Source organism: Talaromyces rugulosus, chromosome IV (assembly GCF_013368755.1).
Source record: "Talaromyces rugulosus chromosome IV, complete sequence".
NCBI classification, from domain to species: domain Eukaryota; kingdom Fungi; phylum Ascomycota; class Eurotiomycetes; order Eurotiales; family Trichocomaceae; genus Talaromyces; species Talaromyces rugulosus.
In genome coordinates this window covers 4,511,169-4,527,589 of record NC_049564.1, presented here as the reverse complement: position 1 = coordinate 4,527,589, position 16,421 = coordinate 4,511,169, and the positions used below count along the sequence as shown (strand labels likewise).

Below are 16,421 nucleotides of genomic sequence, written 5' to 3'. Positions count from 1 at the left end.
TGACTTCTAATGATGGAAAAAGTAGAATGCGTTTGCATGTATAATACATATAAAAAGAACATTATCGCTGTTTGGCATCTTCAAGCGCCTTTCTCGCGCGTCCAACAACCGCTCTAGCCCTAGTCTCGGGCAATTCCTCCTTCTGTTGAATAGGACCATCTCGAATAGACTCACGCAGCACCTTTTCCGTGTCAATCAAGGCCGTGCGGCCACTCTCTCGCACCTCGTCTTCCCAGAACGACCGGGCCTTTTCCCATTTCGACTGCTGCCGGCGCAGAGAGTAGATCAAGCCGACTGCGGCGACTGTGCAGGCCTCGTACAGCCCCGTCGTAGCAGATGAGTACAGTAGGGCTGAGAATGCCGAGGTGAGGCCCGTCGTCGACGCGCTGAAAAGCACGAGGCTCTGAGACAGCGCCTGTAGCGAGGGGATTGTCGTGCTACCCAGCTTGGAACGGCTAGCTGAGATCTGCATCGGCCACGGTCCATCTTCTTGTTGTTGAGGCACAGCAGTCTCGCTGTTTTCTTCTGCAGTCTCTGTTTTCGAGTTGTTGACAGCAAAATCCCCCCCATTTGGAGCTCCGTTCAGCAGACCCGTCTGTTTGACTCGGCCAGCTGTCCAGATCATCTCCTTCTCGGCCTGTGCAAGGTATCGCGTTTGCAAAATCTCCGACGTGACCGCTCCGACATCGTCAACGCGCCAAAACAACTTCCACCATGCTAAACCCCGCCAGCGCAGACTCGCAAATCCTTCCTCCAGGGACTTTTGCAGTTCCGTATGAGCGCGCTCGGCCCAGACCGATACTGTCTGATCAAGGCTCTGGCGTGTCTCAGCTGAGACGTCGCTGGCCTCTTGCTCTCTCACTCGAATGGCCTCTTTAGCTACCAAGCCTTCTTCGGTCGAATCCAGCAATGACTGAACAAGTATTTCCAACTCCGGCGCCAGGCCACCATCCTTCTTTGCAGACAGCCAATTGACAACATCTTGAACCCCGCCAGCGGTCCACCCGCGTTCATATTCAGAGACAAACTGGACCGACTCACGGAACTTGGCCAGCGCGGTATCAGCAACCGCTGTATCCACAAAGGTTACCTTATCCGATGTCTGCTTCGATGCGTCGCCAGCCGCCGGCTGCTCAATTGCTCCGTGGACCAATTGCTCGGCCGAGCCCAGGTTGGCACGACCAACCAATCCGCTATATGCAAACAGTCCGTCGGGACCTGAGCCGCAGATGACGGTTCTATGCACCGGGTATTGTATCACACTTGGTGGCGTGTCATCATTCGAGGTAGGAATCGATATGGTCGGAACAAGGAGCGTTTCCTCGGTAATAGAGACCCCAGTTGGTTCGTTTCCGGTCCCAATTGCACCCACTAGAATCTCAATATTTCCATTTTTCAGGACTGGTGACGGTATTGAAAGCGTAGGACAGGCGCCATCGTCGACGATACCGGAGTTTTGGCCGTACCTTATTCTCAAGATCATCAGCAAAGCTTTTATAAACGGGTGTATGTACGAAGCTTACCGTATCAGCAACCCCCGAGATTCTTCAGATCCGCGCGAGTCTATGAGATCCTCCCAGGACTGTTTTCCTGTCAAGGGATCCGCCAAGAGCAGTCGAACCAGCCGCCGCGCAGCCGACGCACCATTCAAGCCAAGTACTATCGTATTGTAAGCAAATTGAAAAATCATAAAGCCAGGAGTAACAATTTCCAAGATCAGATATAAAGGGGGGGGAAAAACGAACCAGCAACGCGAATCACCGGAACCTCCGACTCCAATCCCCGTTGCGCGAGCTGAAGCCGACTCAGACTGATCTGATCTGCCGCGGTCTGCTGCAACTCGCCCAGCAACGCATACAATTCCCTATTGCGCGCGGGGATGTTTCGATTGACTTCTGTAATCGACGATATAAAACGGCGGCGGTCGAGAAAGCTACGTGTACTTGCTGGTATTGTTGTTGTTGCAGCGATGTCTTTTCGGCGAAAGTTGGTTGCGGTGCGCGTCTGCGTCGTCGACAGTGTGCGCCGCCATGATGCCCAGCACGAGGGACAGAAGAAGAATCTTCTGGATAATGGACTGGCACCGCTATCTCCAAAGCGCGTGACGCTCTTGGAGACTGTGGCACGAATCCTGGCAGGCATTGGGGTGGGAGGCGTGGAGGTGGAACAATCAAGGTCAAGTTCGCCGTGCTCCGGGAGAAAGTCTAGTGCCCGCGTCCAAGCTTCCAACACTGATACCGCAGTATTAACATGTTATTTCATGCTAAATACAAAACTACAGGATATGCAATATTTATCAACGCTTTTTCAATAGATACACTCATCAGCTCATAACAGGACCACAACCAATACATGTTCATCTTACACGGCATTGATTCAATGTTCCGTCTGAAAGTTAGCATGCATATCCATGCGAACCTTAGGTACAATAAACAAGGGCAAAAACTTCATGTCCATATATCATTATTACTCATCCCGCTGGTATGCAAGCCACTCTACGTCGCTCACGAGAAGAAACATCACTCGAGCATATAATACGGTCAAAAAGGCCATACTTCCAAGACAGCTATAGTAACATGAGACCCTATCAGCTGGAAGCCTCGCGCTCAACCGGATCCCTGCGACGCCTGTTACCGGACCTATTTAGATTAGTAATTGAGCAGTTTCTAAAGCGCCAGTCAAGACTTACATGCTAATACGGCGGGCAACGGTGGCCAAGCCAGCATCATTGTCAGCCTCGTGCTGAGCCCTTTCCAATGCAACCCTCCGGTCCTCCTCACTCTTGCGTGCCACTTCCTCTTGACTTGGCGGTAGTCTTTCGTTCTGTAAATCAACCTTTCGTGCATCCTCAAAGTTGTGGATGGCTTGCTTGATACCCTCGGCACCGAGCATAAGGGTACCCGCAGGGAGACGGCCGCCAGACGCAGTCTTGAGCTCAGTAACTCGTTCTGATTCCTCACGCAGCACCTGGAAGACTCGAGAAAGACGACCAATGGCCAAGATCTTGTTTTTGATGGCGCGTCTCTTAAACTCGATGTCGTCCTTGTCGGTGGCCGAGGGAGGCGATGATGGCACGGTAGGTGAGACCGAAGAGGGAGTGTCATCCTCGAGCTCTTCCTTTGAGCAGGTGTTCAAAATGGCGATCAGCATATCTGTAATCTTCTCTCCAACAAATGGAAGCGACCATGTGAAAACATCCATGAAATTGGGCAGCCAATATGGGTGAGGGGTACAATTAAACTGGCGAATGTTCATGACATTGTTCTCGTACTTGAGAACGGCGGCCTTGTTGTTATATACGTCGAGGTAGTTGGGCGCGCTGAAAATAGTCATCACACTGGGGAAGCCAGTAGTGCGAGTCTTGCGGTACATTCGGTAGCCGGCATCCTGGGCCTCGTGTGCGCGAATAATCGACAAGAGATGGTTGTTCTCGAGGAAGGCGCATGCAGCTGGATACGAGAAGAAGTAAGAACAGCCCCGCACATTATTGTGGATAAAGTATTCGCCAGTCTTCTCTTGGCCAAACTCCTCCAGAGGGTCGGCCCAGAGGATATCGCACATCAAGCCGTGAGTGGGGGGTTCCTTAAATCGATCGATGGCCTTGATATCCTCCAGGGTGTGCAGCTCTGGGCTGAGACCGCCGTGGATACAGAGGAACTGCTTGTTCATGACCGCAGCCAACGGCAATGCGCAAAATGAATCCATGCATGCATCGTAGACATTCTCGGAGTACTTGTGCTTGCATTCGAGTTTGAAGGTGAAATAATCGGTCAAGTGGCGGCATTCATGGTTGCCTCGTAGCAGCCACAGCGAGTTGGGGTACCAAATTTTAAGAGACCACAGATAAAGTACACACTTTGGGTTTTGTCAGTTTGATGCCCGACTTTATTGACTATCAGACTGTTGACTCACCTCGATACTGAAATAACCCCGGTCGACATAGTCACCCAAAAACAAATACCGCGTCTCAGCCGGGTCTCCGCCGACCTCGAACAATTTCATTAAATCGTAGTACTGACCGTGGACATCGCCGCACACCGTAATAGGAGCATCCATTTCTAAAAGATTAGGTTCCGCACGAAGCAATTCAGTGCCCTTTTTGATGATCCATAGTGCCTGTTCCTCTGTGAGGCGGCCTTCGCGATAGAAATGTTGTTTCAGGAACTGGAGGTTAGGTTTGTTGGGGTCGTCTGGAGAGAAGAAATCCTTGTCGGAGGGAGTGGTGAGCGCCGGCGCCTGCACCTCTGTCGTTGGGAGTTAGCTAGCAAATAATGGGGCTGCTTGAAGGATGGATGTACCTTTACAAACTCGCTCTAATGTTGACACTTGGGAGCCATCTTCCATTGTGTGTAGAGAGAAGTCGATCTCAGGGACCGGCTTCTTGTGCGTCACCGCATGCTCAATCTGCCGATCCATCGCGATGTGTGATGTCAAGGAAGTTTCCTTGTTTATCTATAGCAATGCTTGCTTCGAGGTGGGAGGGTAAAGCGACACGAAACGTGTGGCGGGGTCGTCGAGCCGCACGGGAGACGGAGTCAAACCAATCAATCGGCAGTTCAGGGGAACAACGATTGCAGTCACCGCACAAAAATGGGTCGGAACGAGGGAAACGAGAAGTTGAGGTTTTGGAAAAAATCGGATTTCCGAGGAAGAAGCGAGAGCGAGCAGAGGAATCAAGCGAGGACGAGGGAGTCGCGTGGAGGAGGTCTGGGTAACAAACCGGTGGGTTTAGGCCAAACAAACGATGGAGCGAGCGAGAATTAAGCAAGCAGCCAGTGGCCGGCTCGGGGCTGACAAGGGGGGCTTTTCGGGAAGCGGAGACCCCAAGGTTTCCTTAGCAGCTGAAGCGAGAGCGAAGGCGATCTAGGTGACAATGGACAATGCGATTGTTGAGGAGATGGGCGATGGTTGAGAATCGCGAGGATGAGTCAGGAGGAGAAAGAGAGAGAGAGAAAGAAGAAAGAGGCTCGAGGCAACAGCACAAGGAAGCAGCAGCTGAGAGGTGATGCTGGCCGGCCATTGGCTGGCGCGCCCGGGCTGCGGGGCTGACATCACTGATAGTAATGCCGCAGTAGCAACAACACACATTATTCTCTCTGCCAACCCTGCTACACTGCGAGAACCGCCATGTACGACTCGAACCGTATGTCTTTCCCCGTGTTTGCCCTTGCGGTTCTTGGCTGACTTGCTCCAGGGCCGCATCCCCTGCTGGCACAGGTGCCATTGACCGTGTCTCCCTTCATCTCGCTGCCGACTGCCGTCACGCTGCCTTACACCTACAAGTCTGTCGCCTCGGCGCTGCCTCCGTCGATTACCGTCAATCCTGCGAGCTCAGATGACAAGGCTCGCTATGTGGTGTCGTCCACGGGGGGCCATGCAGCCCACCCGGATGAGATCCTGGCATCGTACCGGTCCCTCGAGGAACACCTGAACAAGACGATAGCCGACGCAAAAAAGGCCATCGCCGACTGGGAAGAGTCCGTGAAGCAGCGAGAGCTGGCTGAGAAGAGACGGCTGGCTCCGGGCTGGCTGGATCGAGAAGAGAAGCTGCTGCAGCCTGCGCATCTCCAGGGCGCAGCCTCTGCTTCGCTGCACGGCGAGGCTGTGTCCCCGAGCATTCTGGATTCGAGTTCGAAAGAACAAGAATTGCAGTCCACTCCTGCCATAGCGCCGCGGGATGAGGGAGAGGAACTGGACCGCGCGTTTGGCGGTTTGAATGTGGGATGATTATGTCTAGAGGATACACCCAAGTCAACAAACATCCACTATTGCCAGACTTATACGGGCTAAATAGAAGTCTGGTGCTATCAGCTCTCCACTGAGCATCCCATCCCGCCAAGCACTCGCGCCCTGAACCAACGGCGACTGCACCGCTTATTGGGGCGTCAACCTGAGGCCATCCATTCAGGGCAGGCCGCGTCATGCCAGGGTCCGTTGCTGAAGCTATTGTATTCATTACGGTGCAGTCTACGATTAGTGATATATAGAGAGCAATGAGAACTACATGCATAGTACATCCAGAATAGTAGGAATAGGAACATAAACACACTGCTCTCAATTGATATATAATAATATACTAGACACGACTCACGTGCATGCAACCGGGGTCACTCGCGCTAGGCCCAACACGGCAAGTGGCCCCGGCGGGCAGCAGCCAGTCAGCGCTTCATCTTCATCTTCAATCTTGCATCGGAGCATCCAACCTGCTTCGTCCACGACCATCAGGACTCTGACATCCCGACTGTTCGTGTCTCTCCCTTGGAAGATCATTAGTGTTTGGCGGATTGTTGACTTTCCTTACGGCCGCCTCACTCACTCTTTCTTTTCTGGCGGCAAACGCCCAGTCTTATCCTTCTGACGCACTTTAACGACGTAACGAACATAAATAACGAACGACCAATAGCAGCCACATTCTTATTCAGCCGTCCAAGTTCAACTTGCGAGCAGGGCAGCCTTCTCTTCTACGCTCCTTTCTTGTCCAGCCCTGTCTGGTAGACTCCTTCAGCCGCTCGGACTATTAGTTTCTGTCACTTGTGACCTCTTCTGTCCCTTCTGTTGATTGAAAATGCCTTCAGGTATGCGTCTTTCTAGAATCAATCGCGGCAGGACCTAACCTTCATCCAGACGTTCCTAAGGTGGTCCCTTTAACCTGCCATGGACATTCTCGTCCAGTTCCACACATTAGTTTTTCGTCTATAGTGGAAGACGACCAGTACTATCTGATGTCAGCATGCAAAGGTACTTTTTTTTTCCACTTCTGTTCCATCTCAGTATGCTCATAAACCCTCTAGATAACAATCCCATGCTTCGCGATGGCATGACAGGTGACTGGTGAGACACCCCCGCGAGAGAGCATATTGAATCATTCGCCTAATCTCTTGCTTAGGATCGGGACTTTTATGGGCCACAAAGGCGCCGTATGGCAAGCTCGACTGTCAGCCGATGCCAACATATCCGCGACCGCCGCAGCGGACTTTTCGGCGTGAGTTGCTTTTAAACTATGTTCCCCTGGCTGGTGCTAAATCTAACCATATACAGCAAAGTATGGGATACACATACAGGAGAATGTCTGCACACATTGCAGCATTCTCACATTGTGCGAGCAATCGCTTTTCCAAACCAGCCGAACCCACAAGTTCTCGCCACGGGAGGAATGGAAAAGAAGCTACGCATTTTCGACCTCTCTCGGGGCGGCACCAGCAGCAGCAGCGGTGGTGGTGGTTCTAGTGATGGAGCCCCAGCGGCGACGCAGCCACCACCACCACCGACACCAGCTGCTACAAATAATCCCGACTCGTCAGCCACCAGCTACGAAATTGGACCGGGCGTGCACGGCGGCACCATCAAGTCCATTGTCTGGAACCAAAACTACAACATCCTCACCACCGCGGCCGAAGACCGCAAGATTCGATGGTGGGACTTGCGCTCGCGACACCCCATTGTCGAGCACAACGTCGAGGGCACCATTGGCAGCTGCGAACTCAACCAGCTCGCCACGCGGCCCAACGACTCTGGAATCCTGAGCGTGGCCTCGGGCAAAAGCATCTATCTGTTCGACGGCGCTGCGCCCGGCCGTCTTTTGAAAAAAGTCGATTTCCACTACGAAGTTGCCAGCGTGGCGGTCAATAACGAAACTGGCCGGTTTGTCACGGGTGGTGCGGGCGAGGATACCTGGGCACGAGTCTACGACTTGCATACGGATGAAGAACTCGGTACGAACATCTTTTTTCTTTTCTCACTAGTTATCAGCAACTAACACACAAAAACAGAAGTCCAAAAGGGCCACCACGGACCTATCTGGTCGGTCAGCTACTCTCCAGACGGAAAACTGTACGGAACGGGCAGTGAAGACGGCACTATCAAATTATGGAAAGCGTGTCGCGAGCCATACGGGCTATGGCGGTAGAAGTTTTTTTTATATCGGTTCATAAAGAGAGCCTATTGAATTGACCAGCTAGTTAGTTGTTTTTTATCAATAGTAAAGCATTTCTAGTTGCAGTGTCAAGAACAACAGCATATCTAATAAACAATGCTGGCTCTTGTCGAACATTGAATACATGAATCTGATAGACAAGTTGAAACCCTTTGTTCTCGTGCTATTTAAAGTATGTTTTCTGATTACAATACATTCGGGAATAAGCATGACCAATACGACAGTGAAGACATATTCACAGACTCAAAATAGTGTCGAGTTTATTCAATCATGTCGATATCGTCGTCAGCAGCAGGGGCAGCAACAGTTTCCGTAGTAGTGTTGGTTGTGCCCCAGTAATCGTCCATTTCCTGATCGAGTTCCTCTTGCGTCTTCTTGGGACGAGGTCCACTGCCGGCCGTACGGCCTCCTCCTCCGCCGCCTCCACCACGACCTCCTCCTGCCGCGTCTCGACGCCTATCGTCTCGGCGCTCACCTGGTCGACGACCACCACCACCACCACCGCCGGCGGCATTCCGACGCACGGGGGACCGTTGTCCCGGGACGTAGCGATCAATATTTTCTGGAGCAGGCTTGGATACATCGCTGCGACCACCACCTGCTGCACCACGGCCTCCTGCTCCTCCTCGTCGACGACGTCGCCCGCCGGCTCCGCCATCGCTACTAGGACTCAAACTGCGTGCGTTTCTAGCGCCGGGGCGCTCGATACGATCAAACAGACTTTTCGATTTCTCTGCCCTGGACGACGCTCCTCCTCCTCCTCCGCGAGCAGGCAAAAGCGTCAACCGGATTTGTTGGCCTTTCGCATTCGCTCCGTCAAACTCTCGAATTGCATGTTTTGCGTCTTCGATGTGTTGGTAAGTAACAGTAGCGACTCCTTCCGAGCGACCGGCACGGTCGAATTCAATGCGTACGCGGGCGACGGGGCCAATTCCGCCAAAAAGACCCTGCAAGGGTGTTAGTTTCTTCAAAACAGGGCATGTACATCGCAAGAAAAATATACCTCAAGGTCCTCTTCCGTCAGGTCGTAGTGAAGGTTATCGACGCGCAGGCGAGCTCTTAAAGCAAGGTCAGCACAACACACAAAAATTCATCCCCGAAGGGCTATGCAAAAAAAAAACTCACGGTTGGTCGGCATCCGGGGAATCGCGGCCACGTCTGGGTCGGTCATTGCGGCGATGTGAACGGGCTGAAACGTCCAAGAGGTGTGAGTAGAAGCTAAATTTCAATCAATCAAGACGCAAACGCACAGTCTCCTTCATCTTCAAATCGGTCGTGTACCCAGTCGCTAGCAGGGGAAAAAAATTCCATCAGATCAATTATAATCAAGACCAAGAGAGAGAAAGAAAAACTAACCGGTCCAGATCAACACTTTCACGATATGACTGTAAATTTCAAATCCGGGAACAAGGTCAGCCGAGGGGTCAATTTCTTGGTAGTGTTTATATATATTATTATATAAATCATGATCCATCGCGAAAGAATTGCCGTCCTGCTTCAGGGAGTCGGGACGCATTTTCACGGTGTCGGAAGTTGGAGGAGGAGGAAGACCTTTTCTTTTTGTTAGATCGAGATTTTTTGGGAGGGGTTTCTCTTGTGTTCATACCTTTTTCACGCCATCGCGAGGAGCATTGCTTGTGTTTCTGCTGCGCCGTTCGCCACGGCGGCCGCCCTGCTTCTGCTATACATGGCCTGCATTAGCTGAAGTCGAACAGCTAAATTTAGCTTCCGGTTCAACTACTTACAGGGCGTTCAGAGATGATTTCATCAAGGCTGCGATCCATGACTGATAGTCAACGCAAGATGCTGCTGTTGACTTTGGATAAATGGGTTTGTTCTTTGAATGGGAGGTTCCAAAGCAGCACAGATGCAGCAAGGCTGATGATGAAGTTGGCGACGCGGGTAAGATGGCTCCGTTTCGGAGAGCCGCCGGAGACATCACGTGATTCATCTTCTGCCCTAAATTTCAGGCATTCAAGTATTGAATATAATTGTAAACCGAAAAAGCTACAAGGAGAGTAGGTGAATTGTATTTTACCAATTATTGATTTCTTTTTTCCTGGCGTATAGGATGCGAAACTGTACTGAGAATGAGAGTGCTGTCCAGCATGCAAAAGTAATAAACAAAACAAAAAACAAACAGGTCCAAGCCTGATTTCTCGCCAGCCCAACACCTATTAACACTGCCCTAAACCGAACGACCAAAAAAATGCTATTTCAAGATGTCGGTCGGTCTTATCGACCCCCATTAGCCTGGTGCTTGGGATCGTCTGAATCTCCTTGACCGTCCATCATCTTTTCCATAAAAGTAATATAATCATATTTGGGAATATCTCGGTCTTCCAAAAGATCCGGCCCGTCATGCTTTGGCATTGATCCGAGGAGATTCTCGATAAGGTCATCGGGGATGAGGGAGTGTCGGAGGTCCAACTCTGTGACATATGGCTGCATTGACGTTAGTATGTTAAGGGGGGACTCGCTTGGTGGGTAAAAACTCACCTTTCCATCCGCTACCTCACGGAAACTCTGGAATACTTGCTCTGCCGAGTTCTGGTCTTCTGTCACACTGACCATGAACCGGATAAATTGCTCAAAACTGACAGACGAGGTTCGCCCGCAAGTCTCGAGGAAGACCTCGTGCATCTCGTTTTCGTCGTAAACCAGGCCTAAACTCGCCAGCGCAGCCGAAAACTCAATTTCCTGCAGCGTGTTGGTACCATCTCGATCGAAATGTCGAAACACGGACTCGAATTCCTCCAGTTGTATGGGAGTCAAGTTCGTCATGCTCCTAGCCACCATTTGATTCTCGAGGAAGGCCAGTTTCTTCGCCACGCTAGATTTGACGAGTCCTAGCTCATATGCAAGTTCATCCAATGTATACATTGTGTAATCATTTTCGTCGATATTTGCCTCGGCACATTGGTCCTCGAGATCAGCAATAGTCTCCAAGTAAGCATCTAGGGGCGGCAGGTTGTCGTTGAGACGCTTTACATGAGCAAGTTGGTCATCAACTTCACCTTCCAAGCCAGATATCGCAAGCGTCAAAGTCTTCAAGGTAAGTGCAAAATCGTTAGCCTTGTCAGCAAAAGAGCGACGCAGCTTGTTCTTGATGTCTCGGATAGCCTCATTGATGTGCTGGCTCCGCTCGTGCTCCTCCTTCATCAAACCCTCCCAGTCTTGGTCGCATTTGTCAAGTCGCAATCCAATCGGAGGCTCATACGGTCGCAGACGGTAAGTGCTTAGTTTCGTCTTGATATTTCCCAATAATGCAGCCAGGTCGGACTTTTCAGCAACCCATTTCCGTTTCTGATTCCTCTTGTATTGTGAGAACTGTGCGAGTTGGTCTTTTGCATCGACATAAGTGCCCTCGAATGATGCTTCCTGCCACTCTGTTCTCTGCTGAGCAATTTGGCGCAGAAGCTCCCTCATCCTCTTCTCGTATCCGGTCTGCATCTCCCAAGCGCCCTGCATATTACTGACAAACTTTTCCACTCGTCGTCCGGCGTTCTCCACCTTTTCCAACTGCGAAAAGGCATGGAACCAGTAGGCCATATAAGTCATCAGCGACCGCTCATCGGGTTTAGCCACGTCACAGACATCTTCCACATCAAGCAAGTCCGGGATTCCGATTTCGTTGGCGGCGATGTCGAAGGCCAGCTGCATGTTGCCGCGGTGGTCATTCTTATCCAGGGAATCAAAATCGATGAGATCCGGACGGTGGATATCAAGCAGCGCACAGAAGGCGAGACCATCGTTCCAGCTCGTCGAGAAATCTCGCACCTCGACTTCCGGGTAACACGCGGTCTTGCGCTGACACCACAGTAACAACCCTTCCTTTGCCGATATACCTTCCTGGTTGATATCGCTGATGGTGAATTTAGAGATAAGCGTCCAGATCAGACCCAATATGATTTTCCTGTTTCCGTCGACGATATCCTCGGCGCCAATATTGGTCATGGGGATGCCGCGCCATTTGATGAAATCAAGACTCTTGTTGACATTTTCGAATTTCTGCACGCGCAGCTTGGGCTTAGACGCGTACCGGCCGAGGGACTCGTCTCCGAGGATTTCGAGCAAGTGAATGAGGACGACCTAAAAAAAGGGGAAAAAACAGGAATTAGACTGGGACGATAGTCAATGCATGTTTGTTATCACGTACTCCATCGGAGAGATCTTTCACGAGATCTTCGATATTAAGGTCTCTCGCCTTGATCTTATTGTTGAGCCTGAGAAGGAAGCAAATGTAAGCTCATGTAGATAAAGAATGGCCGAGTTGAGAGGTGTTTACCATTTCGTAAAGGTCTTCTGTTGAGTATTAATCCACTGCTTTTCGACCATCAACATGATGAAGACCAGCACCCATCCAAGGTGGCGACGACAGAATCAATCAATGCAGCGAGAGTAGTCGTAGTCGCAGGCAGGATCGATCAGGCGTCCGATCGGGGTAAGACAGCGAGTAAGGAGGGGTAACGATCGACTTGTCGAGTTTCTGTATAGACCGACGGGGCAGATAGTGTTTCTCTGCCAGATAAATTAAACCCGATGCCACAGGCAATTAAGTGATATAAAGGCAGAGATTGATAACAGGGCTAGACGCAGGATGAAATGATGAAAGCTTGTTTGTCTTCGTCTCCGCATGGGCGGCAGGGGGGACCATAAACACTGCTTTCCCCCCTTTTCCCCTTGCGGCTTAGCCCGTTGCGCTGTCCGGCTCCACAGCAACGAAGTCTACACTTTTAGATGGAACCTATTTGGAATATTAAATGTACATCGATTGATGTGTATATATAGTTAGAGGCAGTCATTTCTAAGGATTAATTGTCCAGGTACTGGTTTGCTCAAAAATAGTTGTTCTTTCAACCGCGCACCGAACAAAGACGTAACTAAATTATATATATTTATACACCCTCGAGTAACTCTAATAAATCAACTGTCAGACCAACCAGTGCATTTGAATATTTCAATTAAAAAACCATATCAGTCTCTATAGCCAAATTTTATACAAACACAAATAGAACAGTCGTACATGTAGAACAATAGCGCAGGCTGTCAATGTCTCCAGCTTGAATGCAACCAGCCCGATGAGATCACTCCAAGTGGGGTCACCGCCCAGAACAATTTATTTGCACCATTCAATTGATTCACTGACTGTTTCACCACCACGCAGATCTCAGCGTCGATAAATATTTCCTCAGACGCCCGCCCATCCACACAAGTTCATTCAAGACACACAGAAACACCATCTATAATAGTCGAAGAAAACACAGCAACCAGGCGGTACTCAACCAAGCAGAGCAGTCTGTCGTACCCCGCATCGCGTCATCGCGAGAACGTCAAAAGCGAAAACCTCAAAAAATGTCTACCATCAGCACATCCGACCTCCTCCCCCTCCGCAACTCTCGAAAGCGCATTCCACGTCTGGGATTCGGCGTGTACCGCACCCACGGCCCAGAGAGCGAACAGGCGATAGCAACAGCACTGAAAGCAGGCTATCGGCTCATCGACACCGCGCAATTCTACGGAAACGAAAACGAAGTCGGCCAAGCAGTGGCACAATCGGGCCTTGCGCGGGACGATGTCTTTATTACAACCAAGATCATGACACCCGCGGGATCGCCGGAAGCAACGTATCAAAAGCTCGTTGATAGTGTGGACAAGATTGCTGGCAGCGACGGGTATGTGGATTTGTTTCTCATTCATAGCTCGAGTTCGGGCCCAGCCGGACGTAAGCAACTGTGGCAGGCGTTGGAAAAGTTGCATCAGGAGGGGAGAACGAAGAGTATTGGGGTGAGCAACTACGGGGTTCAGCATATTGAGGAAATGAAGGCGTATGCCAAGATCTGGCCGCCGGATGTCAATCAGATTGAGGTGAGCAAGTCTTTTATCTTTTTACACGCAGGAGATATCCTTGACTGACAAACGATACAGCTCCATCCATGGTGCCAGCAGCGCCGGATCGAAAGATATTGCAAATCCAACGGTATCATCGTCGAAGCCTACTGCCCGCTAGTTCGCGGAAACAAAGTGAACGACCCTACGCTTGTTGGCCTAGCCAAGAAGTACGGAAAGAGCACGCCCCAGGTGCTGGTCCGATATGCGCTACAAAAGGGGTGGGTTCCGCTGCCAAAGAGCAGCAATCCCGAGCGCATCGCCGCCAATGCCGACGTGTACGATTTCGACATAAGTAAAGACGACATGGCGACTCTGGATAGCTTAGACCAGGGTGACGCCGGGGCGGTAGTTGAGGCTGTGATCGACGACTAAGCGGTAATTAGTTTAATGTATATACGAAGTCACTATATGAAATAATAGAGGTTCAATCTCGTCTCTGTAAAAGAAACGCGTTGACCGATTGTAGCGTCGCCCGTGAGGGGTTGGCATCGGGCTTGGAAGTAATTATCCATGCCAGGCGCTGGCGGATGAACTGTTTGTCCATGTAAAGCTGTGGTTGTTTTCCGACATATTTTCCTGTAGAGCGAAAAATCAGCGCTGACAGCAATGAAAAGAAATATGAGAACATACCATTGTCGTCGTAGAATAAGCAGACGATAGCTAGCAGGGTCCCGACAGAAAGGTCTTTACCTGTCTCACAAGTGACGAGCAACGACTGGGACGCATTAGAACCAAGATGCTTTTCAGCAAATGCATGGACCTTGTCGAGAGCCAAACGCAAGTCTCGACTGCCAAGCTTATGGGGTCCACAGCCTAGATTCAGTTTTTTGATATTACCACCTTCAGTAGGCTTGTCATTGCAAGCAATTACGAGGTCATAGCTACCGTGACCTCCAGAATTCGGTTGGGACTGGCTGATGTAGAGATTTGAAGAAGGAAGCACTAGTGTAGCTTGCTGACTGGCAGGGGTCTTGTCGTTGCGTTCCATCAGCTCTTGGATGACGCTGGGCAACTCACTTTCTTCTGTTGCTAAAAGAACATCCTTACTCTCCCAAAAGACAGGAGCTGTCAAGCCATTTGACCAGCCTTCACTGTCATCGCCGGCACCCTGTATATAGCCACCTTCGGAAGCCTCTGCGCCATGCACCCTACGAGAAGCAGAGCAAAGTACAAATAGATTGTACTGTCCACTTTTGTGCAGATCAGTCGGGTAAAAATAGGCCTGGTTCGCCCAGGCAATCCGAATGGGTCGACCGAGGTCCTTGCCCAACTGGGCCAAGTCTAGTTTGAGCTCCTACCAAAATCTTTAGCTCACCGTGACCAAACCCGAGAAGCGAGAGAGAGAGAGAGAGAGAGAGAGAGAGAGAGAGGGTGAGACCTACTTTGAGCGAGTCGACAAAGCCGTCAATCCTCTGCTCGATCTGGGCTTCCTCCGAAGCCGTCAGGAAATTGGGAGGAAACTGGACCGGATGCAAAGCGGGCTCGGTTGGAAACAGAGCTCGATTCAGGACGGCGCACCAGATCGGGACAGTTTTTGAGAGGGCATCGGGCATCACTGCATCAACGTTAATGTGCTGTAGGCATAGTGTTATGGTCTGGCATATGATATTTGCAACGCGTTCACATGTAACAGTGTTTCCGGAGGGAGCTGGGCTAGTACGTACGTTTACCCCTGCGAGTGGAGTCGACAATAATGCACCTGCGTCAGTTTAGTTAGTCGTGACTCGTTCGGTGACTTGATGCAATAATATTAAATATGACTGCGGGAAAAAAAAAAGAGCGTAGTAGTAGTAAAAATAGTAGTTCAGTCGTACCCGCCATTTTCCCGCGCAAGCGACAGGATCTGTAAATTTAGTCGACGGAAGCTAAAGCTCCATTCGCCGGTATGGCCATCGGTGCTTTTGAAGTAGGCGCTGCCTGTCTTCTTGGTCGGGTCGATATACCAGCTCCCACAGCGTTCGTTGGCAACGAGGGGCAGGTTATAGTGGTCAGCAACCTCGTGCACAAAGTGGGCATCGGCGTCGATGGAGCGCAGGCGGTTTGAGACTGATAGAGCGGAGCGGCGTAACGACGACAGCAGCTGTGACACGGAGACAGCCGCGGAGGGGAACTCGAGGTCGGACACAGACAAGCCCCCGGAGCTCATCGCGCCGTGTCTTTGGATACTATAGTGATAGTTCGTAAGGATGAATTATTGGGTGAAGGTCTCCAGGCCTAGACAACGATATACCGCGATGTGGGGCTGGTCCAAAGCGCAGCGAATCACGTGCGGCGCTCGCCGAGAAGGCCGGCGAAATTCGACGCGCTTTTCCTGGTTTACCCGACGGGCAGCGCTAGTCCAAACGAGGCATGGCGGCGAATCAGCGAGAAACAGCGAGAAACAAGAAATCGTGCCTCCTTTGGCATTGCCCGAAACGGCTGACCGGCCGCCCAAGATAGGCCTGGAAATGATGCGTGCCTGACGTCGTGCGGACATGACTCCGACAAAGACATGGTCATACTGCAATTGTGTGGCTCGTACAGCGTGGTTCGTGATGTCAAAATACTGACAACAACAATAAAAACAAAAGAATAATAGATACTACTACTACTGCTG

At 50.9% G+C, this 16,421-nt stretch overlaps 7 protein-coding genes across 7 annotated transcripts; 3 read left to right on the top strand and 4 right to left on the bottom strand.

Annotated features, from left to right (window-relative positions):
* Positions 1-61: 61 nt before the first annotated feature.
* On the bottom strand, positions 62-2,142 carry TRUGW13939_08268 (uncharacterized protein; the record flags this gene model as incomplete). The annotated part of the gene is made up of 3 exons (XM_035491403.1): positions 62-1,466; positions 1,524-1,659; positions 1,746-2,142. 3 exons carry the CDS (start codon positions 2,140-2,142, stop codon positions 62-64), a joined length of 1,938 nt encoding a protein of 645 aa, XP_035347296.1.
* Positions 2,143-2,587: 445 nt separating this feature from the next.
* Positions 2,588-4,416, bottom strand: TRUGW13939_08267 (uncharacterized protein; the record flags this gene model as incomplete). The annotated part of the gene is made up of 4 exons (XM_035491402.1): positions 2,588-2,639; positions 2,690-3,855; positions 3,913-4,244; positions 4,299-4,416. 4 exons carry the CDS (start codon positions 4,414-4,416, stop codon positions 2,588-2,590), a joined length of 1,668 nt encoding a protein of 555 aa, XP_035347295.1.
* A 711-nt stretch (positions 4,417-5,127) lies between these two features.
* On the top strand, positions 5,128-5,727 carry TRUGW13939_08266 (uncharacterized protein; the record flags this gene model as incomplete). The annotated part of the gene is made up of 2 exons (XM_035491401.1): positions 5,128-5,143; positions 5,195-5,727. The coding sequence occupies 2 exons, from the start codon at positions 5,128-5,130 to the stop codon at positions 5,725-5,727; spliced, it is 549 nt and encodes a 182-aa protein (XP_035347294.1).
* An 838-nt stretch (positions 5,728-6,565) lies between these two features.
* Positions 6,566-7,906, top strand: TRUGW13939_08265 (uncharacterized protein; the record flags this gene model as incomplete). Its single annotated transcript, XM_035491400.1, has 6 exons — positions 6,566-6,575; positions 6,625-6,738; positions 6,792-6,831; positions 6,887-6,982; positions 7,039-7,712; positions 7,770-7,906. The coding sequence occupies 6 exons, from the start codon at positions 6,566-6,568 to the stop codon at positions 7,904-7,906; spliced, it is 1,071 nt and encodes a 356-aa protein (XP_035347293.1).
* A 287-nt stretch (positions 7,907-8,193) lies between these two features.
* On the bottom strand, positions 8,194-12,277 carry TRUGW13939_08264 (uncharacterized protein; the record flags this gene model as incomplete). The annotated part of the gene is made up of 10 exons (XM_035491399.1): positions 8,194-8,880; positions 8,937-8,991; positions 9,059-9,122; positions 9,184-9,221; positions 9,485-9,625; positions 9,679-9,892; positions 10,177-10,378; positions 10,433-12,025; positions 12,093-12,159; positions 12,222-12,277. 10 exons carry the CDS (start codon positions 12,275-12,277, stop codon positions 8,194-8,196), a joined length of 3,117 nt encoding a protein of 1,038 aa, XP_035347292.1.
* Positions 12,278-13,288: 1,011 nt separating this feature from the next.
* TRUGW13939_08263 (uncharacterized protein) lies at positions 13,289-14,197 on the top strand (the record flags this gene model as incomplete). Its single annotated transcript, XM_035491398.1, has 2 exons — positions 13,289-13,801; positions 13,862-14,197. The coding sequence occupies 2 exons, from the start codon at positions 13,289-13,291 to the stop codon at positions 14,195-14,197; spliced, it is 849 nt and encodes a 282-aa protein (XP_035347291.1).
* A 52-nt stretch (positions 14,198-14,249) lies between these two features.
* On the bottom strand, positions 14,250-15,971 carry TRUGW13939_08262 (uncharacterized protein; the record flags this gene model as incomplete). Its single annotated transcript, XM_035491397.1, has 5 exons — positions 14,250-14,401; positions 14,456-15,119; positions 15,208-15,380; positions 15,490-15,524; positions 15,640-15,971. The coding sequence occupies 5 exons, from the start codon at positions 15,969-15,971 to the stop codon at positions 14,250-14,252; spliced, it is 1,356 nt and encodes a 451-aa protein (XP_035347290.1).
* Positions 15,972-16,421: the final 450 nt, after the last annotated feature.